This window comes from Saccostrea echinata, unplaced genomic scaffold (genome assembly GCF_033153115.1).
Source record: "Saccostrea echinata isolate AGI-Se365-2 ecotype Australia unplaced genomic scaffold, CSIRO_AGI_Sech_v1 ptg000032l, whole genome shotgun sequence".
Taxonomy (NCBI): domain Eukaryota; kingdom Metazoa; phylum Mollusca; class Bivalvia; order Ostreida; family Ostreidae; genus Saccostrea; species Saccostrea echinata.
In genome coordinates this window covers 4,864,937-4,890,802 of record NW_026889781.1, presented here as the reverse complement: position 1 = coordinate 4,890,802, position 25,866 = coordinate 4,864,937, and the positions used below count along the sequence as shown (strand labels likewise).

The 25,866-nt window shown below is 31.3% G+C and overlaps 2 protein-coding genes across 4 annotated transcripts; one reads left to right on the top strand and one right to left on the bottom strand.

The window, feature by feature from the left end:
* Window positions 1-2,079: 2,079 nt before the first annotated feature.
* Window positions 2,080-21,332, bottom strand: LOC133197965 (ras-related protein Rab-27A-like). Of its 3 annotated transcripts, none has more exons than XM_061334127.1 (6): window positions 21,246-21,332; window positions 11,868-11,987; window positions 10,104-10,210; window positions 5,921-6,006; window positions 4,423-4,650; window positions 2,080-4,081 (listed from the first exon to the last, which is right to left on the bottom strand). In XM_061334127.1, exons 2-6 carry the CDS (start codon window positions 11,971-11,973, stop codon window positions 3,889-3,891), a joined length of 720 nt encoding a protein of 239 aa, XP_061190111.1. In that variant the 5' UTR covers window positions 11,974-11,987; window positions 21,246-21,332; the 3' UTR covers window positions 2,080-3,888. The 3 variants fall into 3 exon arrangements, with proteins under 3 accessions (XP_061190111.1, XP_061190110.1, XP_061190112.1); XM_061334126.1 differs by lacking the exon at window positions 10,104-10,210 and adding an exon at window positions 7,292-7,398; XM_061334128.1 differs by lacking the exons at window positions 10,104-10,210; window positions 21,246-21,332 and adding an exon at window positions 7,292-7,398 and having other exon boundaries at window positions 2,081-4,081; window positions 11,868-11,995.
* Window positions 21,333-22,368: 1,036 nt separating this feature from the next.
* LOC133197866 (spondin-1-like) lies at window positions 22,369-25,640 on the top strand. Its single transcript, XM_061334050.1, has 5 exons — window positions 22,369-22,405; window positions 24,525-24,653; window positions 24,861-24,989; window positions 25,230-25,400; window positions 25,630-25,640. The coding sequence occupies exons 1-5, from the start codon at window positions 22,369-22,371 to the stop codon at window positions 25,638-25,640; spliced, it is 477 nt and encodes a 158-aa protein (XP_061190034.1).
* The last annotated feature ends 226 nt before the right edge of the window (window positions 25,641-25,866 follow it).

Sequence of the window (25,866 nt, the reverse complement as noted above, 5' to 3'; positions counted from 1 at the left end):
ATTTAATTTTCTTTTATTTACCAAGTAATATATCTCAAATACTAGTGTTACCAAAAGATTGCAGAGTTAATTCTTTTAATAGACAATTTCTCAATCCCGATAATAAACCTAACAGTTCGTATTGTTTAACGGCGGCCTTCACTTAGGCCTACGACGTCCAGCTCCTGATTTTCAGTTTGTCTTCATTGTTGTTGGTCTACAAAACGCCTCTTCTATTGGATAACCAGTCAATCCATCCTCAAACCTCTTCAACTAGGGATAAACCTGTGATTTATGTTTCTGGTTTTCCATCGTTAACATCTTTTTTATAATATGGATAGGACTCATATCCCGCTCAACACAGTACTGCTTAATAATTTGGTGCTCTACATTATCACCAAACGCCACCATTTTTGACAATATCTGGTTAAAAGTGTCTTGGCATATAACGTTATATATTGGGCAATAATGATGTCAAATGTAATGAATTTTTATACACGAGTACACCAGATCAAAGAGTATTTATGGAGGTAAATTTTTTGATATTATATTTCCGTATAGCCTGGTAATAAAGAAAACTTCATTGACAATGCTACCTTTAAAAGTCAAAAAATTGCCGTGCGCCGACCAACGATATTTAACACCCTTTAAATGCTGTTTTTATATACTTGTGACATCACAAGCCTAAAATATTTTGTCAAAATACCGAAAATATCATTTTCCAACAACGTTCAAAAAATTATTAGTTTTGGTCATATAGTTTCCGAAATATTCAAAAAGTTCGCGTTTTTCTGAGAAAACCATCGTATATACTCGTACACTCTTTTTGTGACCTAACCTAAATTCTGGAAGACATGTGAAGAAAATTTTTTGAAAAAAATGGGGATTTGTTTTTGCAAGTAGGGAAAAAGAGAAAAGAAAAACATTATATTCCTTGCAGCACTTGTGAGTTATGAACTTCGACCAATTTCTGGGCCTCATTACTTTAAAAATATAGAATACTTTTTTGTAAATCTAACCTTAAATATTTTACAATAAGTTTAAGAATATAAAAATGCAACATCTGAGTTCACTGATGTAAAATGAAATAAGCACCGAAATGCTATGCAGAAAATCAAAATATAACTCTGTGTTGAAAATATAGAATACCATTTATTGCAAAAAAAAAAAAAATGTAGGGAACATTTTATAATTTTTCACTTTACCATAATTATATAAATATGTATATAACAACATGTGATACTAAAAAGCTTAATTACAGGGCAATAAATACCTAAACAGCTGTGGAAGATCTACAGTATATGACGACAAGAAAATCCCCTAAGAATATATTATACATGTAGTTGAGAAAAATTCATAAATACATATGTATTAAAATATATTGATTATACTTTAAACACAGAAAAGGAAAGTTAACCTACTTCACATAAAACTTAATTTACAGGACTGTATTATGATTCCACTGTTAAATGTACTCCAAATTCACTTTCTTTTTAAAAAAAAAAAATGAAGATTTTTTTTTTCAAGAAAACTTATTGATAATATATATATTTTTTGGTCATCCAAACCAAAAATAAATTGCAGAATAGTGTATGGCATAATATAAAGAATTAATTTTGCAAAAACTTCTAGAAAACATTATAAAGAAGATAACAGTAAAATTCATTAAGTGTCTACATAAGATATAGGAGAAAAATATAAATTTATGCAAATTTGATATAAAATTGAAAGAGATGGTCAAGACAGGATAATATAAATAATGCCTAAGGACTTCCAATGACAACAAGTATGTCATATATATAGAACAAAACAGAAGTTTAAAAAGCCTTGTTCTATACTAGTTAGTCTTCACAAATGTACACGTATATAGTGTAATTACACTCAATATTGATTTCACAATTCATGTATATTATAAATTGGTAAAATAAAGAATAATTTGGCTTTTGTATCTACCAATTAGAATACATAATTATACATGTAATCATTTAACAAAACTTACAACATGAAAATGAATATAATGCATAATTGCACAGAAAACAACATTACTGAAAGATTGAAGCACAGAGAGACAACAAGTAAAAAATCATATAACCACATCATGTAAAATAAATATCAACAGTAAGATTTAATTCAATTATAAAGAAATATTACAGAACTTTTTCTTCTAATATCTAATATATCTTTCAATTAAAAAAACAACCTTGGTATATATAGAATGTCTTTCTAATCAGAAGAAAAAAAGAAAAAAAAATATATAATAAAACTGGACGAATTATTATGGAATTCACTGATCACATTTTTTTAAAACAAATTTTCAATTTATCAGTTATGAGAAAATAGAAATATATAGGTAAATTAAAAAGTAAATGCTTCTTCTGTATTGTCATAGTCTGTAATGGGAACTATTCCATCCAAAACATACACTTATAATGATTCCAAATCAATATTATGTGCACCTCTCCATTCCTGCCTACTTAAACAAAATATCTACTGACAGTAGATATTTTTGTTTACTTTCTTTGAACAAAATTTAAATTTTGAGTGCAAATCACATAATAAACGGACACTTTAATCATTTTACAGCAGTGGCAATGTGGCAAAAAAGGAATTTCCCTACCTTTTCCTACTTATATAGGAGAACTAAAATAAATAGTTTTGCCTATCCTTTGTTAATCAATAGATTATTGTATTAAGCCACTTTATGTTTTGAAAAAAGGCATCGTCATAATAGAACAAACATCCATTCTAAACAGAAAAACTGATTAAGTTATTTTCATATGTAAAAATTAAGGTCCATTTACTATCTAATTAGAAAGGTACTGGGTTGAATAACTATACCTTTCGTAAAACAGGCAATTACTATTTACATTTTGCACTGAAGGGTTTACTAAAATTTGTATATTTTATTTTTTTTTTAATGCATTATCAATAGAGCCAAATTTTATATGAGCGAATCTAGGGAGATGAAACTCAATATGTAAAAAAAAAATAACATCTTTTGTGATGCAGATTACAATATACAAAGTAAATGAACAAAAAATACACGGAGCTTTCATTTAGACACATCAAATTATGAATCTTTTCATGTTCATAATGCTTGATATTTTATATGGAAATAACATAACATATAAACACCACTACTAACAATAATTCATTTTTTGTATTTTCATCTTTCATCTGCATCAATTGGGTACTCCATCTTGACAAAATCATAGCATTATATCAATTTTAATGATTAGTTGTCTAAACTAGTCTCATGAATGACTCTGTACAAAAGAAATATTTTTTTAAAGAGAAAGTTTAACAGATATAACAATTCATTTCAAAACATTTAATTCAGACATGCAAAACAGAATACAGTTTCTCTTCCATAAATTGAACAAAAATACTAGTATATGTTAAAGAAGGTGGGGTGGGGCTTTAAAGATTTTATCTCTCTCATGAAGCATTTTAATAAATATTGTACTTTATCCATTTTCACAAAAATATATTTACAATTTCAATGAATATTTAGCTATTATAGTAGTTGTGGTATACTTTAATATTGAAAATGTTAATAATATCTGACACAGCCTTAGATAAAATATGCATTCAACAACATTTTAACAAACATTAAGTTACTTCCATCATGTAACACTTTGACCCACTTTGATGAATAACTGCAATTCCATCACAATTAAATAACATGTCACTTGTAAATAAATGGAGTACACATAGATATAGGTATTTGTCTTCATTATCAGAAAGTAAAAGCTAATAATTAAGAGACTTTTGAAAATAGTTGTAAAATACTGTAATTACAAGACAATCAAAGAAGCTGCAAGACAAACAGAGAGAATCACCAAAGACCAAGAGCACCTGACCTTAAACAGGGTTCATTAAATGACCTCTGACCTTATAACAATGTGATTAACATGAACACTTAGAGTCACTGTTGAACTCATCCATTTCATTTTTGTGTAGGCGTCGTCCATTCTGTGCATGGGGTCTCTGTGTTTTGTCTACACATTGTTCCATACGCAACATGACCATGTCCAGCAGACATTCCACTACCTTGGCCACGTTCTGTCCTGTGGCAGCACTGGTCTCAAAGTATGGAAGCCTGTTTTTATACAAAACAGAAATAAAAATCATAAATTTTATACATGAACCATTATTACTATTGTGATTATCGTAATTTTTGTGCAAAATTTCCAAATTTAAAGTAGAAAAGCTTTTGGACAATATTGTAGCATATTTTTTTCCACAAGTAATAATCCTGTGGAATCGCAACTTTTTTCCAATCTGCAAGTAGAAAATAATGTGGATTTCTTAGACTGCCCCAATATATGACTTGAGTTTACTTTAAATACGCTGGGACAAATTTCTGTGGAAAAATTGCAACCCCATAGATAACATAAATTAAATATTTCACAGAATAAAAGTACTTTACAATATTCTCACCCATGTTTCTCAGCCATCTCCCTTGCTCGTTCTTCTGTGACTTTCCTCTGGTCCTCTAGATCAGCTTTATTCCCACAGAGAATGATGTCTGGGTTCTCACAGTAGGCATGGGTCTGGAGCTGGGTCAACCAGTTTCTGATGTTGAGGAACGACTGCTCATTAGTCAAGTCAAACAGTAGAATAAAACCCATTGCGTCTCTGAAGAATGCTGTTGTAAGGCTGCGGAACCTGAAGAAAAGAACATATTGCTCATGCTCAGTAAACGAGGTGGGATCAGGTGCCTAGGAGACATATAAATTGCCTGTTGACAAGTCACACAGCCCTCAGGTATACAAGTATAAAGTAATCTGTAGTCAGATTTAGTATAAAGGCTAATACGAAAATTGTCTGCAAAAATTTTATTTAACAATTCAATCAATCAACAGATTGTAAATGTTGCATTTGCAATATCAGAGTTGTAAAAATTAAATAAAAATTAATGAACACGCTTTTTTATAGCTCGTAATTCTCAACTTCTCTGCTACCCTCACAGCTACATGTATCTAATTCTATCAGTTTTCGAATCCTTGATTCCTTCTTCAGTGCTAAGCACTGTTAACATGGATATTTAACATTTGCTGTTTATTACAAATTATTACAAATTAGAAACTAAGCACATTATGAATGGAGATTATTCCAATTAAGAATTATGTATTGTTAAAACTGAATAAAACATAAAAAGGTGTCGGGATGCAAGAGAATATTTATGCAAAATCTTTCTTATCCCATATTTAGTGTATATTAACACAACGAATGAATATCCACAATTACAGTAAGTCTATCAGTTTTCATATCAAATTCCTTATTCCTTCTATACATTCTACAGTACTTATTACTTTTATCAGTTTTCATAGCAAATACCTAATCCCTTAATCAGTTTTCACATCAAGTTCCTGATCCCCTCTTAAGTACTAACAAATTTTATCAGTTTTCATATCAAATTCCTAATCCTTTTTTTCAGTGCTTACTTATTCTATCCCATTACATATCAAAGTCCAAATTCCATTTTCAGTGCTAATTTATTCTATCTGATTTCATATCAAATCCCTATTCCCCTTTTCAGTGCTAACTAATTCCATCTTATGTCACATCAAATCCCTAATCCCTTCTTCAGTGCTACATGTAACTTATTCTTAATTCATATCTAATCCCTAATCCCTTCTTCAGTGCTAATCAAATCCCTAATCCCTTCTTCAGTGCTAATCTAATCCCTAATCCCTTCTTCAGTGCTAATCAAATCCCTGATCCCTTCTTCAATGTTAACTTATTCTGATTTCATTTTTAATCCCTAATCCATTTTCAGTGCTTACTACTTCCATCTGATTTCATATCAAATCCCCAATCCCTTTCTCAGTGCTAACTTCATTTCAAAGCCTTAATCACTTCTTCAGTGCTAACTAATTCTATCTAATTTCATATCAAATCCTTAATCCCCTCTTCTGTGTCAATGTGTCCTCACCTCTCTTGACCTGCAGTGTCCCACAACTGTAGATGGATTCTGTGGCTTCTTCCAACAACTCCATCTGCCCCTGGTACACGGTGCACCTACAGAACAGTACATACATGTTACAGTCTACAGTTAAGAAGACTGGGAAAAAGGAAGCCTTCAAATAGGGTAATCATTGTTTCATTTCAGAAATCAATTCCAATATAGACAGCGAGCTTTGGAAAGAGGTGATCACAATTTTATTAAAATTTACAGAAAGAGAGAGAGATGAAAAAAAATATATTCATGATAGTGTAAATATCTAATCAGTCTGAAATTTTATTACTTAAAAGTCAACAAACATTAAAGAAAAAAATGCTTCAAGAACATTAAAATGTAATCTTTATTCTTTCAAACCTCATGTTAGTGGTAGCTATAGTAAATATGCATTCGTAACATATAAATTGGTACATAGTATACAGACAAAAGCCTAATCTGCTACAACATATTAAATAAGCAATAAACTAAATTTTATTGGTGTTGTATAGATAGCGATTATATCTTGCATCATGCAATGTGAGTATATCTATACATTGAAAGCATGCAAAACTCATACAAATTTACAATACACTTTCCTTATCTTCAGTTTGGTTTATTTGCAAGTGCTCATAAAAATTATTTGAGAATAAGAAAAGAAGAAATAAAATCTAACAATCAATGTCTTTTTTCACTTGTTAAGAGATAATGAAATTTCCTATTTATCAAATTACAATATATCTTAAGAGATAAAAATACACTGCACATCTGACAGAATGTTTTGAATACTTTTGGTTTTCAAAACCCAGTAATAAAAACTAATAATTCATCCTTTTAAATATACTTTCTCCAAAGGTTGTTATAATATAAAGATGGTAAAAGTTTGTAGGTCAAAAAGGGAGCTAATCATGTGTTTATTTTCAAAAGTCCTTGCACCATGGATTAAGATTTCATAGTTAAACAAGCTAATGAATACAGCTAAACTTTCTGTGATCAGCAGTGACGATTTCTATAAAATGAGGAACGGAAATAATTTACAAAATGGTGCGTAAAAACAAAAACGTGAAAGAAATTAAAGCATATCCTTAACAACATTTTTGAAGACTGCTTGTCATAAAATCAGAATTGTAAACACCTGGAAAAATGGGGAAGGGGAGATACATGTGTGTTTGTAATATATCTTTTTGTTGAATTGAATAAATGTGTCTTGAAATGAATGTCCTGCCAAAATTAACTGTGTTAGTAGCTGAAGTTTGCAGTTAGAGCTAGTTAGACACAGTAGGTTAATAGCTTACAGAAAATGGTAATTCTATGGCTATAGTTTACATCAATCAATACATGGATATAATTATGCAATTATGTATGTACCAGTCGTTTTTCCCGAAAGTCCACCCCTACTGTGGAAGCGAAGCTATGTTTGAATTCTTTGTCAATATACTGATGTAGAAAACAGGTTTTCCCCACCGCTGAATCACCTGTGAGGAAGAAACATACATCATTCAAATATACCAGTTTATTGTGTTTGGTTAGTTTTATCATAATTTGTTGCTGTCTACAGTTTGACTGGAAGTAACATTACTTACATAATGTACTCGAAAACACTGTGTAATGAACTAATTAAAAGCTAGGAAATAAATTGATCAAAAACCAGAGAATGATCAAAACAACTCCAATTTTTTCATTTATTGAATCATGCGTATGAGAAATTACATATCAGTGATTTATTTTTTTTTTTTTTACAATAACAGTAAAAACTGTCTAATCCTACACAGTGAGAACACCTGTGCAATCCATTTCATTGAGAATTCTGACCCCTTCATCCCTAACTTACTATGAATTCTCCATGTTCTTTCCTCTGTGCAATCTGACAACCTATTCTGAAACAAAATTCGAGACCCGGTGCATGTTGGGTTAGACAGGTTTACTGCAGGCAAACATGGGGCATTTTGACAACCAATTCAGACTTATGAAATAAAAACATTAAGGTCTTTCATTTACACAGAGTATATACATGGCTTGTATATATCAAAGAAGGAAAAAGTCTATCTAATCTTGAAATGTGACATGCTTAACTCATGTTTGCTTGAATCTCGTTCATAATCATAATTTGTAGTTAGGCCAACATAAATAATTTCTTTTTATCGTAATCCAAATAGTCTCTGAGAGAAACCTTTCATTTCAGGACTAAAGTAAATAAAGATATTTGTAAACAAACTCCATGTAGTTTAAATGAAATAAAAATATTAATATCAGAATATTATCATTACCAGTGCACTTTTCAAGGATCATTGCATATCTATAATCTCAGATGTAGAGAAATATAGAAGAGAGGAAAAAATAAAAATTTGAAACACTCCTGATTTTAATTGGAACATCAGCTCATTAACAACATTTAAAGCTTAAAAAGAAATATATTCTAAAGCTAACTTGCATATTTTCACTCTCCTAATTAATGTGTCAATCATAAATGTATCCACGTTGAAATCTGCTAGTCTTTCAATCAATAATACCAGTAATTCACTTTTTAAAAAAAAGAAACTATTGATTTATAAACTGAGAGCACTGCCTTAGAAAAACAATTATACTGAAATGGGCATCCATCTGTTATTTATATAGGAAATATAATCCAGTCTGTCCTTATAACAACAGACATTGCATTTTTTACTACTTTTCCTGCTGGTATGCTTTGGTGTCTTTTTTGATTGCCACATGTACTGACAAATAAATGAAGGAAAATGGATATTGATGTACTAAAAACTATAAATCCTGTCACAACAGCTTCGTACATGTATTACATTATACTTGTAACAGTACTTTAGTTCTGTTTCATCTGAGTCAATAATGTTATACATATCAGTGAAGTACATGTACTACATTTTTTGTACATCATCAATGATTAAATATATTTGTAACAGTACTTAAGTTCTGTTTTAGCTGAGCTAATACATGCAATTCTTTCATATGTATCAGCGTAGTACAAGTACGAAATCATCAAGGACTGAATATAGTAGTACTTTACATGGAATAGCCTTGTCCATTCTTATGACACAAGGTTGAAATAAAGCAGTGGTATTTCTTACATCAATACACAAAGAAATAATATAAATAACCCTATTTTTGCAAAAATACTTGAGGCCTGCATAACTGTATATATGATCATAAAGATGTTCTTTTTATCAAAGCTGTCTACATCATCTTGAACATTACTCTAATTTTATCCTTTTCCATCAAAATATCATGATTATAAGTATGTCCAAGTTTATGCAACAATTTATATGATTTAGGAAACATACTTACAAGCAGTCTTCGACAAATCCCGGGAGTCCGAAGCCCGGGACCTGGTAAAATTGGAAGGGGGCATGTGGAAACTGCATACTTACAAGCCCGAAGGGCATGTAAATTCTGAGGCCTAAGCCTCCGTATTATCAAATTAAATAATACTAATAACATAAAATGTACTTAAAAGTCTAATTTTTCATCTAAAGTTGAGCACCAAATAAAATTTTAACGATAGTTTATTCTACCGCGATTTCCAAGGAACTCTTTTGCAAAGGAGACACAAAAAGTATACACATTGAAAATAATACGTGACTTCCAAGGAACTATTTTGCAAAGGAGACATAAAAAATGTACAGGTTGAAAACAATATTAATGGCAAGACAATAGATCGATAAAAATGGATTTCGGATCATTTCCTTGGCATGAAAAGGCAAATAAGAATAAAATTACTTGATAAAATTCTGGGCATGTAAATATTTGTTCGGGCTAGCATAATAAGTGGTTAAACCTGCCCAAAGGGCATGTGCTGAAAAAAAGATTTGGCGAAGACTGTACAAGTGAGCCACATGCTTTTCAGAGACTAATGTCATACACATAATCAATCAGTCAGTGAATGACAACTAAACAATATATTTCTTTGATTAAGTATCCACCTAGCACTGTTATATAAATCTGCAGTTTTTTATCATAAAAAAGATAATACAAAGAAAACATCACTCAGTTCCTGCACAACATATATTTTTATGAAGAGAATCCATGTCTTCACTTTTAAATTGGTACCCTAAAATAATGTTTTTGGCAAGTTTCATGCTTCAACTTGTCAGGCATAAACACACACATACAGACATTCATGCAACATTTAAAGTAACAGGCAAATAGAAAATAGTTTTGCAGGGATTACCACTCTTTTTTCTCGAAAATCAATCCCCACAGTGGATATAAACTTGGCATGAAATTGTCTGTCTGTATATTGGTATAAAAAGCTTGTCTTCCCTACTCCAGAATCACCTGTAAACATATTGGTAGAGATTTTATGAGATAAAGCATCTTATTCCATGCTTATAATCTATAAAGAATGGGAACATTGAATCAAAATGAAACTCTGGCACTATATTGCAATCAATGCAGAGCTCTAATAAGTGATAATGAGATTACTGAACTGAAATTGGCATGTGGATTTGAGTGAAGGTATATACTTGTTAGACATTCATCATGTTCATCATATACATGAATATTGTCCCTGCATGACAAATTGGCCAATCAGATTAACCTTTGAATTACCATTTAGATGATTTTACTCACTTTTCAGTTATGACACACTGGTCACAGAAAAATCAATAACTGAAAACCAATTGTTGACTTTAACTGAATAGCAGACACAAGTTAGGAAAAAACTGTACTTTATCCATGAAGTTTTCTGGTGCATATACATATATTACATTTTATTAAATTAACGTCTGTCACAAAACATTGGAAAACAAATGCAATGATAGTTAAATTAAAGAGAAACTGCTTTTACACTGTAGGTTATAGAGTCTACCTCTGAGTACACTAAACCTGTAATTGTAGAAAAACAACAGGCATCAAAGAAAACTACATTGCATATTACTTTTGTACAGTTTTGCACTGCACACACAGATGACAAACAATTTCTTTCCAATATATCAGATTTCTGATACATTTTCTAACCCTAAGATCTCTCCGACTCTATTAGAGCCATGCTTGTTATCTCTTTTCATCCACGCAAGTAAATTCCGATTCATTTTCTGCGACACTGGTTGTCTCGTGCTAAAGGTCCATGTTAATCTTGGCTAAATCTTTACTATTGATCTCAGTCTCTTTATATTCACCAGTTCTGGGGGGATAATGATGAAAAAAATTCATTTGTGTTCTCCATTAAAGTGAAAGACTACTTTGTATAGCAATGAAGAGAAAGCAGAAGAGGATGTTGCAAAAAGTCATGAAATCTTTAAACTTTTTTTATCAGAGGTTGCGGGTGGGGTGACAGAGGGTCTCAAATGGCCTTTAGCTTCATGCTCATTAGTCTTCTCTGTTTCTAATAAGCATCCATAAACCAGCATACAATATAAATGGATTCAAAATCTGGTTGTGAAGAAAACATCCATTTTAAGAGGGGTAACAGTCATCTTTTGAAGAAAATACCCATTTTCAAATGATTTCAACCAAAATCAGGTTTTAAAGAATACACCCATTTTAAAGGGGTTCAAAATATGGTCATGAAGAAAATATCCATTAATTTTCAATGGGTTTCAAAATCTGCTTCTATGGAAAATTAATATCCATTTTAAAAGCCTTTATGGCGGCAAATACCACATACTTGTGAACAGGAACACAACAACCCCCCCCCCCCCGGGTCAAAAAATATTTTTATGTCTTTTTTTCATAAACTGTTCTTCTAGTACACATTTACAATGTATTCCATATGAAAAATCCAAAAAATAACGCAGAATTAACGTTTTCCTAAAAAATCAAACCCGCAGTATTATAAAATTATAATATCGTGGGTATGATTTTTATTTAGTAAAATGTCCACAAGTACCTGTGGCAAATACTAAAAAAAATATCTCATTTTAATCCCAAAAAGAGGAAAAATTGACAATTGCAAATCCAATAAAGATGTCGCAATATGTATTGCTATAGATACCTAGAGCCAAAAATTTGATGAGGTAGTCGTATTCTGCTGCAGCAGCCAGGTTGCCATGGGAACCAGAGTGGGCGGGGGAACCATTAGGGGGACCAATGTCCTCCATGGCCACTTCAAAGTCTGAAATAAAAGGAGGAAATTAAAATCAACATGGACAAATTTCATTAAGTGGATATCATTTAATTTAAGAATCATCATTTTTTTAAAAATGCCCTTGGTAATGGCTCAAATGTAGAATCAACTTTTCCTTTCATTTATTTGTATATGATCTTTGCCCTATAAGCATATAAGACAACAAGACAAGGATCAATGTGAATACATATATATCTTCAATTTAAAGTGTACAAAATTATAACTTAATTGCCTTTAACAATAGACATATATTTTTCTAAATGCTTCTAGGACTACATGTTCAAGGATACTGCTTTTTGAAAGAAAAATTTTGTGTACAAATTTCAATCAGAACCACAATTTTTGCCAAACTATATGCATGACCAATTTTTAAAAATAAATATGAAGCCTACTCCCCAGAGCATGCACAAAACCAGGAGATGCCTTAACTACTAAATACTGTGATATCATTAATTTCTGTGGGGGTTTTCATTGTTTTTGAGGTATGATGAAACCCACGAATTCATGTCCATCACAATATAAAATTTCATATACATTACTACTTAACATTTCAACAACCACAAAATCAAATCCCCCCAAACAATTATTTATTCCTCAAATCTCAAAAATTTGTCCACAGAAAATATGTGTGATTCCACAATATACAACCCTGGTAATTTGGGAACATGTAGCTTGGATGCAAAGATTAAATTCAGATGAACTTAGGTATCTGGAAAATTGGTATCTTGAATATGATGTATATATAAATTAAATGTTAAAGTGAGTTGGATTCCCAACCAATTTTCCTATAAGTATTTAACCTTGGTATCTTGAATCCTCTAATATCCCAGTATTTTATTTTTTCCCCAGCCCCACCCTGAGTTTAAGATAACAAGGTTTAATTGTTAATCCCTGTGCTTAAAAACATGATGTCATTTAATAAAAAGTAAGATTCTTTGTGAAGAAATCTTGAAACAGGATGAACTGTAGTATGGCAGACATGATCAGAAATAAATTGCAATTTGCATGCAACACCATATATATCTAGCATAACAGCATTGAGAATTTTGACAGCAACATGGTTATAGATTCAGCCAAAATAAAAATTGATCATCATTTGAATAAAATATTTTTTAAATTATAATAAATTGCATATAGAAGCATATTGTACATGTTGTATCTCATCAAAAAATTAATATGAAATATGAATTAAATACTGTAGGTATTCCTTAATTAACATGATTAATGACATGTAATTAAGAATGAATGCTGCATGATTTCCCCAGCATCATTTTTCACAAAAAGGTTGGCCAATGCTGCCCAGAGCATGTAATTTTCTGAAATTAAGCAATCCAAAATTGTTAAGTTTCAAATGTATTGACATCTGAAATCTTAAAGAGTAAAAAAAAAAAAAAAAAAGAAAAAAAAATAGTCTTCCACAAGTAGGGAGCTTATCACAATCTAACGATCCATTATTATTCATTCTAAGCAGGCAAAACTGGCAGACAAAACACTTCAGGGTCTTCAAGGCAATACTACCTTACACTCAAGGAAATGAAATCCCAGCTTCCATTTAAAGTCACATCACAGACATGATAAATGTTCAATACATAAACCTTTAACAAAGTTGGCTCAAATCTTAGTGTCTGGCCATACAGTATATAATGCTGTAGCAGTTTGTTGGTGGTTTAATCAAACTCCTCACCAATAAATGGTGGCCAAAGGGCACAGGAGTATTGGTTACAAACACTGGAAATAGCTGACGGTACACCATAGGGGAGTGGTAAAAATTAATAGTAATACAGAATCAATGAATTATTCGCTGGAAGATTCTCTAACACACGGTGCAGGGCTGGACAACAAATTGATATGAAAGTGTTTGCACTGACATTCAAATATTATCCCTCTGTTCACCTACATAAAATGTTGCTTTAATGCTTATAATTTTCCAAAAGAAAAATATTTTATGAATAAAATGCAACAATTTTAGCATAGCTTGCGGGGCAAAAATTGAACAAAAAGGCATTTATTAATAAAATTAACAAATTTATAAAGGAATAATAGACATTTATCCCATTAAGAGTCATCTCTCTTATCAGAGTATCAAAGAACCTTAAAATACTGCACCTTGGAACAATTTACATTTTTAGGGTAAGAGAGAATGAAAGAGCAAGAAAAAAATATTAAGTTATTATTAACCACTCAGTTAAAATGTATACGTACATTGTATGATAATTTTCCTCCAAAAGACTTCAATCAGAACTTAACAAAATCCATTTAAATATAATATAGAATTTTGTTTTATTTAATTTATTGTTTTTATGTTGATTATTTGGCAAAGAAACCTATTGTTCAGGCATGATAGGGTGACTTGGTGGAGTATAACCTTTTAATTAAAATTGAGACTATTCTTAATCTCTTTTTCCAGAACTTTATGAATGGTCACAGAAAAAATCAATAGGTGACCATGTATATTTTAAGCCTTGACATAAAGACATAGGGATTATTTAATTTGTAACGAATAGGTATGTGTATCTGATGCAATAGCAACTCCACTGGCATTTCCAAGAAGTGAAAGAGGTGACAGTAGCCTAGTGGTAGGGCATTTGCTTCATGAATGGAAGGCCAGGTTTGATTCTTGTTTGTCATGCTGCATCAAACATAAGGTAGTGACTGTTCCTTCGTCAAGCACCCAGCACAGTCACTAGAAGTGAAAGCCATGCAACTTTCCGATGAGACCTTAAAAAACCGAAGTCCCATGTTAGGTGTTAGCATGATAAAGAACCCTCAATGCTAAATGGCCATGAGTGCTGAGTATAGGTCTAAATTTGAAGCCCTTCAATAGTATATGGTGACGTCTCTATAAATTCTCGAATGAAAACAACATACAATCAATCGATCAATCCAACAAGTACATAAAAATAACAGGCATAAACATGGAAATAAATATAGTGACATTTCTTATCTGTAGAGTCTGGAGTTCAACTTCATTGAAAACATTGATATATCACAGAAAATATACTTCAGAGGGAACAATCAACTCTGTCTAGCCAATACTTTTATCAATTGGAAGCGACTCCATATTGTATATTAAATTTTAACATCCAGTTGTGTAAATACATTTGATGTGTATTTCCAATACAAAAGAAGATGCGATTTGCATTTCATGCAGAAGGTTCATTAAAAATTATTAAAAGAAACTCTATTTTGCACATGCTGCTAAAAATTTTGGAAACAAACTTTGCTGTCAAAAATTCAAATGCAGAGCAAGCCTATTGTAAAGTCCTAACAAATCAGACCAAGCCAGGATTCAAACTCTTGAACTCATACAAAAAAAAGTACACCACTAACAGGGCTACATGATACACCTGTCTCAAACTATATAATGCACATTGTTTACTTTATACTTCTGTTATACCTTGAACCTTAATTGTTTCAGAGAGGGCTTAAATAGGCAGCTATACAATGTGCTACCCAATCCATATCCAATTTCCTTTATAGAAATAAAATGATGCTTAAATTAAAAATAATTTGTTGGCTTGTGCAATTACGATACATGCATTGTTGATGCAGGTTATTGATTCAGAACCATAAACTTTTACATTGACAATTGTCTCTGCAACCTTAAAGTAAAGAAATTGTGGCTTTCACCAATGTTCACAAATCATTGTCAATGCACCAAGCATTCACTAAACATTGTCAATTCATCAAGACATTAATTTTTGTTTTTGTTTTTTCTTTAGAAAGAAGAACTGAAGTCATAGCCTAAGAAATAAACTGGTTATCATGATTAACACTTATGCACTGCATTTTCTAAAATCAATTTTAAATGGAATTTGAAAATCCCCATTACTTTCAGATTTTTTAAAAGAAGTCTCTTAGACTATCATTTTCTCCAGTGTATCTTGTCCATATGAAGAATTGCATTACAATGTGTCTGCAGCTGTCATGAAAAACAAAGCTTTGCAAGTAAAATAAGATCTAATGCTATTGCTTTTAATTTTCCCTCAATTCAAGACAAATACAAAGAAAATAATTTATTGCAACAAGATATCTTTCCAAGAAACCCATCTAACCATTTGTGATTAAAAGAAATACCCTTCTTTCCTCATGTTCCTCTTACCATATTCCATATAATGTACAACTTGCTAAAAACTTCATAAAAAAAGAAAAAAAAGACAATTGTTATTTCACATCAATTATATGCAAATTACTGTATTCCTATATGCAAATGAGACCTACATCAAAGTGAGGTGATTAATTAACTTGATTACACAAGTGGTTGATAATGCAGACAATTGCTGGCATAATTGATTTCCAATGGAATTATATCATTTAGAACCGTGTGTTGAATTGTGATGAATAAATAATGAATTTCAGGATAAAGAGTATAATATTTAACTCCCTGAATCTATCAATATGGAAAATACTGTCAATTTCATTAAATGTAATTGAAGTTTTTTTTTTTTTTTTTTTTTTTCAATTGGTTATCTAATTTTCCACTATGTGCTAAAACATTAAAACAATTATGGCTGTCACATATGATATGAGAAATTCTCTATCAAACTGGGAATTTATCAAAAAAATTATTAAAAAGAAAATTTAATACAATTCAAATGACATAAAAAAAAAAAAGAGAGTACATGTACTACATCTCCTTTTTAATATATATGTCAAGTCCATATACATCTAAAAAAATTAATTTAATCCATCATTGTCTGATTATTGAAAAAATTAAAACAACATAATTATAATTATACAGAACAATACAAGACACAGAAGTCTACCAACAATTCTAAATTCAGTCTGTTAGAATCATACCCTACCATACAAATTTGATGCTATGTACAACTTAAACTAACTTTTAACAGAAGTTTAAATGCTTAAACTCCTGAATTGTATTGACTTTGGGTAATGTATCAAGGCAGTTAGTATCAATTTCACCAAATGAATGACAGCCAAACAAAAATTCAATGTATATACAATATACCAAATCAATACACACATATTTTTTATACAGTTTCTAATTATTAGTTAAATTTGTTTACTTTATGGAAATTCAATGTTTTTAAATTGCATGCAAGATAATTCATTTGTTTGAGTGGCCATATTTCATGAAAAAAAATTTGCAAATTTTCAAAATTCAAGATCACAGGACATAAAAATGATTGATTTTTTCCCTTTTAAATTTGGAATAATTATGTTATCAGTCTAATAAGTCACTTTCCTTAGTCAATTCCTTCAGCTACATAGCTCTCCTAACAATATTATGAAGTCCATGTTTCCTAGGGGGTACGGATAGGGTCCATGGTCATTTTTCTGTTAATAAATTTACACAGAAATTTGTTTTGTTTGTTTATTATTGTTTAAAGTCCCTCTTGAGAATTTTTCACTTATATGGTGATGCCACCACTTGCCGGTGGAGAGCTGCAAATTTTGACCTATGCTCGGCACTCAGGGCAATTGAGCAGTGAGGGATCTTTTTTGTGCCAGCACCTACTGCGACATGGGACCTCTGTTTATACGGTCTCATCCAAAGGACTGGTCTCCATGTCCCACAGTGGGATTCGAACCCGCAATGTAAGGATCAACTTCTTACTTCGCGACTCTAGAGCAAACGCTCTAACCACTGCGCCACGTGGGCGACATAAATATTTAAAAACTCTTAAAATCCAAGGAGGAAGGGGGGTGCCTGGACCCCTCTGACCCCCACTTTTTTTTAGATCCCCATATGCAAGCAATAATCAAACAAAGAAATTCAAATCAAACTGGACTGCATCATAATTGATAATCAGAACATTATACATACAATGAAATATTGAGATAATGAACAATGTGCAACATATATGCAAACCCCTACCTCTTGTAAGATGTTAAGTATTTATAACAATCTTTTCCTTTAATTAAAGAACTTCAGCATGTCTAATGCAAACCAAATAATCCTCAATTAAATCCAATTTGACAATATATTAATCAAATAAGATTCACTGAAAGCATAGAAATTTGTCCCGTGGCTGAATTGACAAGAGCTGATACAGCAAGTAGACGTAATGATATGATTCCATTCATAGAGTCTGTCCAAGCTCTGTCACATTCTGACTGTCACAGTGTAAAAAAATCAATTAATCTCTCCATTTTGTCACCGAGTCATAATCGTTCTCAGCAATAACACTCTAGCTTATGTACCTAGCCAGTGGCATTTAATGTAGATAATCTACATAAATATTCTGAGTTCTCATCGGATCAGAAATTGATTTTTCTTTTGTTTTTTGGGGGGAACAGAATAATGGCAGGACTTTTTCGCACTCCCATGGGTCCCCCGTGACAAATTTTGACAGGGTAATTTGTGATCTTTATGACAATGGCCAAGATTGATGTATAGTTCCAAGACTTTTTTTATCATTTGTTGATGTGTCTTTTTCATGGTAAACTCGAGGGAGTTTTCTCTGGTGTAGGATATGAGCTTGGTTATCAGTCAGGGGCATGATGGAATCAAGTTATTCTTTAAAATAACTTTTTTAGGTTACTTCACTTATTTATTACTAAACAAAGAAATAAGTCATTTGAGTTAATTCTTAAAATGTAGAATGCCTATCAATTTTGCCAAAAAACATCAATATTTTGAGTTTGCTGCTGATTTAAGATGATGTAAGGCTGAGAAAGTTGTAAATATTTGTACTTCTTTTAATAGACTCAACAGACTTCATATCTCCTGAGCAGATATGATGATATTTATCAAAATATCATGATATTTTCAGGGAAAAATAATTCCATTTCATGAACATTTCAGAGGTCAATTACACAACTTCTGCCAATTTTGCCAACAGTGAGACTAATTTTCCTAAAATTCTTGGATATTATTGAACAATCTCTCTGTCTTACAATTTTTGTGCAAAGTTGTAGATTTTTGTGCAAGAGTTCTAAAGTGAGGTTGGTTAAGGTTGAAATAACTGAAATGAGTTATGATCTGTTGAATTTCAACTTGTTAATTCTTAAAGATAGATTACTTTTACTGTCATGAACCTTTTCCATCTACTTAATAACTCAAGTACAGCATGAATAAAGCTTTTCAGATACCAGTAGGTTTACAATAATGAATAGTAAAGTATCAATAACTGGGATAAGTTACTGAAGAAAAGCATAATCAGGGAAAGATAACCCAAAATAATGACATTCAATAACTTAAGCAAATTATTTTAAAAATAACTTGTTTCCATGATGCCCTTGACTGGTTATTATCAAGATTTACTTTTAGATAATGATATACATATAGAAAAAAAGACACCACAATAACATGAATATAGGCCCCTAAAAATTATATACATACTTAAAGTTGAATAACTATTTAATTAATTCAATAAAATTATTTCTGCATTTCAGAGATTGCATATAATTATTTTAATTTATAATTTTGATAATGGTAAAGATTTAGAAGGACAGTAAGTTTCAAAAATAATACCTGGTTTGTATGAGGAATTAAGCTTCTTCACAACTGAATTCTTAAACATCATATTTAATTTGGGTTTCATTTTCTTGGACAGAATACATATGGTACACTGTACATTGTACATATTCATCATAAATTTTATTATACAGAATTTATTTACATGTACATTAATGAAGACTTTTATTCATTTGGTGACATAGTTTTGCTCTTATTAAATACAGCCAGAATGCAGGAATTGGCATCTTCATTTTCAAAATTTTCTGAGGAGCCTCTTGTACCCTCTCCCAGCACCTACATGTACCCCTCATCGCTTTTTCAACTTGGCTGCTGGGCAACTTATTCATAAACAGGGCTAATAGCTAGGCTACAATTGTTTTAAAGTTTTAAAATCAAACCCTGCTAAGGTTCATATATGTGCATTGTGAACACGTCCAACAAAGTCAGATATAATGAATTGGGCAGCTTCTGTTAAAATATAAATATCAGTATATCATTTCAATTAGTAAATGGAAGAATTAGCACTAAATGGCATGACTGTGACAATTTTCTGAATTGATAGCTTAATGCATCCTGATTTAACGTTCATCAATGCACCAGATCCAAAATCAAATACATTTATTTCCTTTCAAATAGTCATGTTTCTTAAATTTCTAATGCCTGGCCAATGTCTTTTAATTTCAGTTTGAATACATTTGCCATTGACATATTTAAAGGCCAATATACAGTTGTAATCTATGAGCATGATGAGAGTCATTTTAGCCAATGAATAGCTTTCACATTTAAATAACTTTATGTCCTTTGCAAGGTCTATGAGCATTGGGTCAACCTGTGTACGTTACTGTTTTCCTTCTTTAACCTTACCAACTTTTGGGTAGTGTTTGACAAATCAAATTAAACTGTGTTTTCCAAAAGAACCAACTACCGGCCAAATTGGCTGCTTCAATTGATAAAAATGCCGCTTCGAAATAAAAATATATATATATATAAATTTAAAAATATCAAAATTAGATTGTTGTAAGGTCCATAGAGATTTGTCATAAACTTCAACCCAAAGTCTGTTACAATTGATATCATCTCTAACCTTTTACTTTGAAATAAAGGGAAAACACTGTTAAACCACTGTGTAAATGATGATTTTTCTAATTCAATATTATATGTTGCCTCATCCCTCATGTCATATTAATAAAGAAATTTGATTAAAAGGAACTAAATTGAATAATTCTTAATCAAATTAATAATTCATGTTGAACAGTTCATCCCCATATAGAAATGTGTTATATTATTTTAATGTGTAATATGTTGCCCCATTCTATGATACTATTATATATATATATATATATATATATATATATATATATATATATATATATATATATATATATATATATATATATATATATATATTAAAGGAATGATACAAAACTTTACAAAATTGTTTGAAGGCTTTAAGCATTTACAAAGGATATCGTGAGAAAAAAAGTGTCACTTACACTAGATAAGTTTCTGCTTACACTGACCAAAGGGAGACAACTTTTAAGAATACTTGGCATGAAATAGGGCCTACATATTTTGCAGTGTGCTCAACATATTACATACGCGGCTAAACTAATATTTCTAAAATGCGACCGATGAGAAAGAGAGTAATATTGTGACAGTTGAACTTGCTTAATCGAGATATTTTCCTACTCTTGTAACACACGGCAACAACAGACAGGTCGGGAAAAAACATACAAAACGAGAACATCATATTCACTGCAATGCATATTTGAAAAAAAAACAAAAAAAACAAATTTAACAGATTGTATAACAAAATAACTTACCTGAACAATAATGCTCTTTTATTTATCTTTAAAAGGGGTTGTCATTTGGCGAGCTTTCACTTTTAGAAATTCCGACACGTCAAACCGGATATTGTTGAAGAGAACTAATTAAGCCGGGAAAATTTAAACCGGTAAGGTTAGACATGTACATTCCGGGGGAGAAAATTACAGACTTTTAGCTTGATCTACAGCCCATCTGTATACAATCTTCTATATATGCCAAAGTAATAATTAAATGTTTAAATATACATAATGTAATCAGCTAACTCTTGAATTCATACAACGGATGCAAGTGAAGTCCCCCCCCCCCTTTCATCGGCCGAAAATTAACAAACACCACTTTTGTCGGTAGAACATTTTAAATTTATAATGGTCGTGAATAAACATTCCAAGGAACCTTAAAATCATTTTTTTTTCTATACCTCCACACTCATATCCTTATCCGAAATCAGTCTATATGATAACAATTCAAATAAGTTTGTATAATTTAAATTTTGGCAAAAATATTATACACTAACTATAAAGAAAATCCAGAAAAAAATCTCTTTTATGTCTAAAGAAAACTGAAGATATATTCCACACTGTTGCTGAAGAAGATGGTTTCATCATACCGAGAGAGAGAGAGAGAGAGAGAGAGAGAGAGAGAGAGAGAGAGATGCGATTCAGCAAAAAGATGATAGTCACCGAAGTTCAGGGACATGTTTCTCTTGAAGTGGCTATCTGCTGGTCACAACGTGAATACATGCATGTAAAGTACATCAACCTATAATAAATGCCAGCGACCTCTTCTGTTCTCTAAATTCCATTCCTTATCAATAATCTGTGAGTATACTACTATTTTTGGGCAGTTCTTAAAATAACATTTATTCGGTGGAAACAATCTACATAAAATCTTTTTTCCCCTTCAAAATCAGGTAACTGAAATTCCCGTCAAAGTAATAAAATGAAAAAAAAGTTACTTAAAAAAATCGCTTTGCATATATCTAAATATAGAATTACCCAGTCGTTCAGCATTTGTAATTATATATGTCACTCGATCTTCGATATTTAATTCAGCAAAGGGTCAGAATCGCTACCTTAGATCCCCGATATCTGTATATAGATGTAAAGGGTACGATCCCATATGCCCCTCCCCCACCCTCACGTGTACGACTGTCAAAGTAAGAATTATTGTCACTGTGCGTCTATCACGACCGAATCTTTTCATTAAATAATAAAATAAAAAAAGTAAAATATTAAATGAAAAATATTCGCCAAACTCCAGGAGAGCATTATTGTTTCCTGTTGTGGATATTTACCCTGATTGGAGCTTCAATTGAAAATTATGTTTATATGTATAGTAACGTTACTTGTACCGCACTGAATGAAAATTCTAAAAAGGATATGATGATTCGAGGAGGTCCCACCCCTATCCCTGCATGCGAACGGACTCAAAGTTTGCACCTCACAGAACAATATACTGAACCACGTGAAATACAATACAATTAGAGTCTTGCGGGGAAAACATTAATTCCCATCACTTGGAATTTCTTTTATCCAGTATACTCCAGATATTCTTACTTTCACGCTTTCACTGTCTCAAAGCCATACTTGATTTTGTTCTTGAAGCCTCACTCATCCATTCCTATGAGAATCAATGAAAGCTGACCACAAAGGGGCCCTTCTTTATATACTATATTTTTACTATACTCACAAATGCTGAATATTGATCTGATTTATTTATTCTATTTTTACATTTTTTTTTCAATTTATTGAAAAATAGACCTCTCTCCTTGCTCAGCGTAATAAGATATCATATTCACTGTTGACAAATACCAGAGAAGTCCTATCCTAAAGACCTTGGAAAGCATGTTTATATAGATTATAAATAAAACAATGTCGCTGACTTATAAGTTAGATAAGAAGGTCATTCCAACATGTTTATATATAAATAAATCTGGATTTTATTGCAAATTGCAGTTACATTTCTGGCACCAATTATCCCGACTTGAAACATGGCTCTATGGACATATATTATTTTGATATGTATAAGTAAGTATTATTTCTCTTAAATATATTTTTGCGGAATGACTATATTTGTATCTCCTCACTGAATTCATTTTAAAAAGTTTCATTAAAAAAAAAAAAAAAAAAAAAAAAAAAAAAAAAAAAAAAAAAACTTCAATAGGGAGATAAAAAAAAGGGAAATCAAGTCGTATGAGCTATTTGATAAAAGAGAGTTGGTTGTTTAACAATTTTAAAGTTATCCTCAATTGGCTGAAATAATTTCCTCCTATTGCTTATATGTATTCAATCATTCTGAAGTTCTTAACTATCAGATAACTGTGGAATTCTCCGCTGTCAAAAACTTTCAGCAAATTCACTTATATACATTAAGTCCAAGAAAGACAAGATGGACTCGGATCATTTATTGGCCCCTGATTTTGGGATCACTTTACACTAAGCAATAGTTCACACATATGTAGCTACGTACTATCTTTATGTCCCTTTGTCACCCCTGTTTCAAAATGGATATTGATTTTCAGTGATAGCTTACACAGGTCAAAGGTCACTGGGGGTCACAAATTTGTCAATTTTCGATATTAAAAAGTTCCATTTTTTAAAATCAATTTTACGGGACATTTTCGTTCAGGGAAACACAGTGCAAGCTTTCCGACCTACCTAATTTACATATTTCATATACATCTAAGCATGAAATTTCAGACAAGCTTGTGATCTGTGTTCCCCGAACTGAAATGTGTATACAATTTCATCAGAATGAACAAAATTAGTTAAATTGATGTAATTTATTAATCTCTGTTTCAGCTTGAAATAAAAATGAATGCAGGTTGTCGATCAAACAAGCATCATTTGATGTTCTCAAGTACAAACTATCACAATTTAACTGCATGTGTTTTGATTCTGTTAATATCAAATAGGAGCATATTTTTTTGCGATAACCATAACTTTTCAATAAAATTATCCATTTGTTAATTCCATTTGAATTATTAGCAAACTTGAAAATGATGCTACACTTCAAAGTTTTTTCGCATATATTTTCAAGAACGAAAAGCAAAACTACATTCTTCAGCATTTGCAAAATGCATGTATATGTATAACCTTCTTTAAGATAAAGAAATTAAGTTCCTTTTTTTCCGTCCTTCATGTACATGGAATAGAGTTTTCGATATACTGTAGGTATACAGTGAAGATGAAATGTTTTGAACACCTTGCATTTACCTTTCTTCTTCAAAAGAAGAAATAATCAATTTTATTTTATTTTTCTTATTTTTTGAATAGCTACCAGTTGTTTTTGTGACACCTGTGTTGACATACTTCCGGATTGCCGTGAGTACACTCGCACCGCTTGTGAGGCCCCCTACCGGCTGTGGGCGTATCAAAACTGTGCTGCTTACTGCGGTTTTTGTCGTGAGTTTTAATTTTGAAATATACATGTACTTCATAAATTCAGATAAGAAAATATAATCTTATCTTTGAAAATGCTCCTACATTGTGATTTTTTTAAAAATCAAATTATGTATTTATGGAATCCTCCATCGTCAGTCTAGTATCATTTCCTGCAAACAAAATTGAAATATTATAAAATGATCTGACAGATGATTCTAATTTCTCCAGGGAAGCCATGTGAGGACGTCATTTCCGACTGTGATGAGTACGGAAGCAGCGCTTGTAAAGCCCCGTATGTTTCATGGGCGATAAGTAATTGTGCCAAATATTGTGGATTTTGTGAACAAAATAAACAGAGTACGTCTTCAATAACTTCAAATCCTTGAAAAATATAATTATCAAAAAAGAAAAAAAAAATGGAAATGATTTGCTTATTCATAAATTTGTATTTCTTAAACATTCACAGTGACAACTCTGACCCCTTATAGCAGAGAAGTTATAAATCATTTTCCTGTCTATCACCTGTCAATTAGTTCATCTTGTGTTTTGTGTATCCTTATTCATTTTTCATTTAATGTTCTTTTTTTTGTTCCTTAGAAGCACAGTGTAGCTATAGTGATTGGATGACAGTTTCGGATTGTTCCGTAACTTGTGGCAGTGGCTACAAAACAGAAGTTAGGTCATTTCTTAAGGTCAAGGAGAAAACGCCAGGATCAAAGGACTGCAAAGAAGAACTTGAACGATATACAAAATGTGAACTTGACCCATGTAAGTACAACGTGTTTGTATTGGGAATTGTTAGACGATTTTCATGGAGTATGACAGCAATTTCTATCTATAGCTTGTAATGACATCCTATACATGTAACATTAAATTATTTATTTTAAATACTTGACATGAATTACTTTATAAGACATTCGAAAGTTCATTTTTTAAGGAATAAAGTATTATTTGCTGAAAAAAATAATATATATATACTCATGTTTCGTCTTTCCAGGTCCTGAATAGACAAAAAGCATTTCATTTGACAGTCTCATTTTCTCATCTTGTAGTACATGTACATCGTATTCTATTTTCATATGTACATATTTCATTGTATTGTATTTCAAGTTAGTAAAACTGTTAAAAATCAAATTGTCCTTTCTTTTTAAGTTCAAATTTATTGGATTTCATTGTGTAGAAATAAACAACACACACTAATGAGTGGAACGTGGAAATTCACGAGTGGGATTAA

Excerpts from the sequence above, each read along its gene's own strand:
- LOC133197866 (XM_061334050.1), top strand. The coding sequence starts at position 22,369 with ATGCCCCTCCCCCACCCTCACGTGTACGACTGTCAAA. Across the intron at positions 22,406-24,524 it reads TCACGTGTACGACTGTCAAA|CTACCAGTTGTTTTTGTGAC; the intron begins GTAAGAATTATT and ends TTTTTTGAATAG. Across the intron at positions 24,654-24,860 it reads TGCTTACTGCGGTTTTTGTC|GGAAGCCATGTGAGGACGTC; the intron begins GTGAGTTTTAAT and ends TAATTTCTCCAG.
- LOC133197965 (XM_061334127.1), bottom strand. The coding sequence starts at position 11,973 with ATGGAGGACATTGGTCCCCCTAATGGTTCCCCCGCCCACTCTGGTTCC. Across the intron at positions 10,211-11,867 it reads CATCAAATTTTTGGCTCTAG|GTGATTCTGGAGTAGGGAAG; the intron begins GTATCTATAGCA and ends ATATGTTTACAG. Across the intron at positions 4,651-5,920 it reads GACACTGCAGGTCAAGAGAG|GTTCCGCAGCCTTACAACAG; the intron begins GTGAGGACACAT and ends TCTTTTCTTCAG.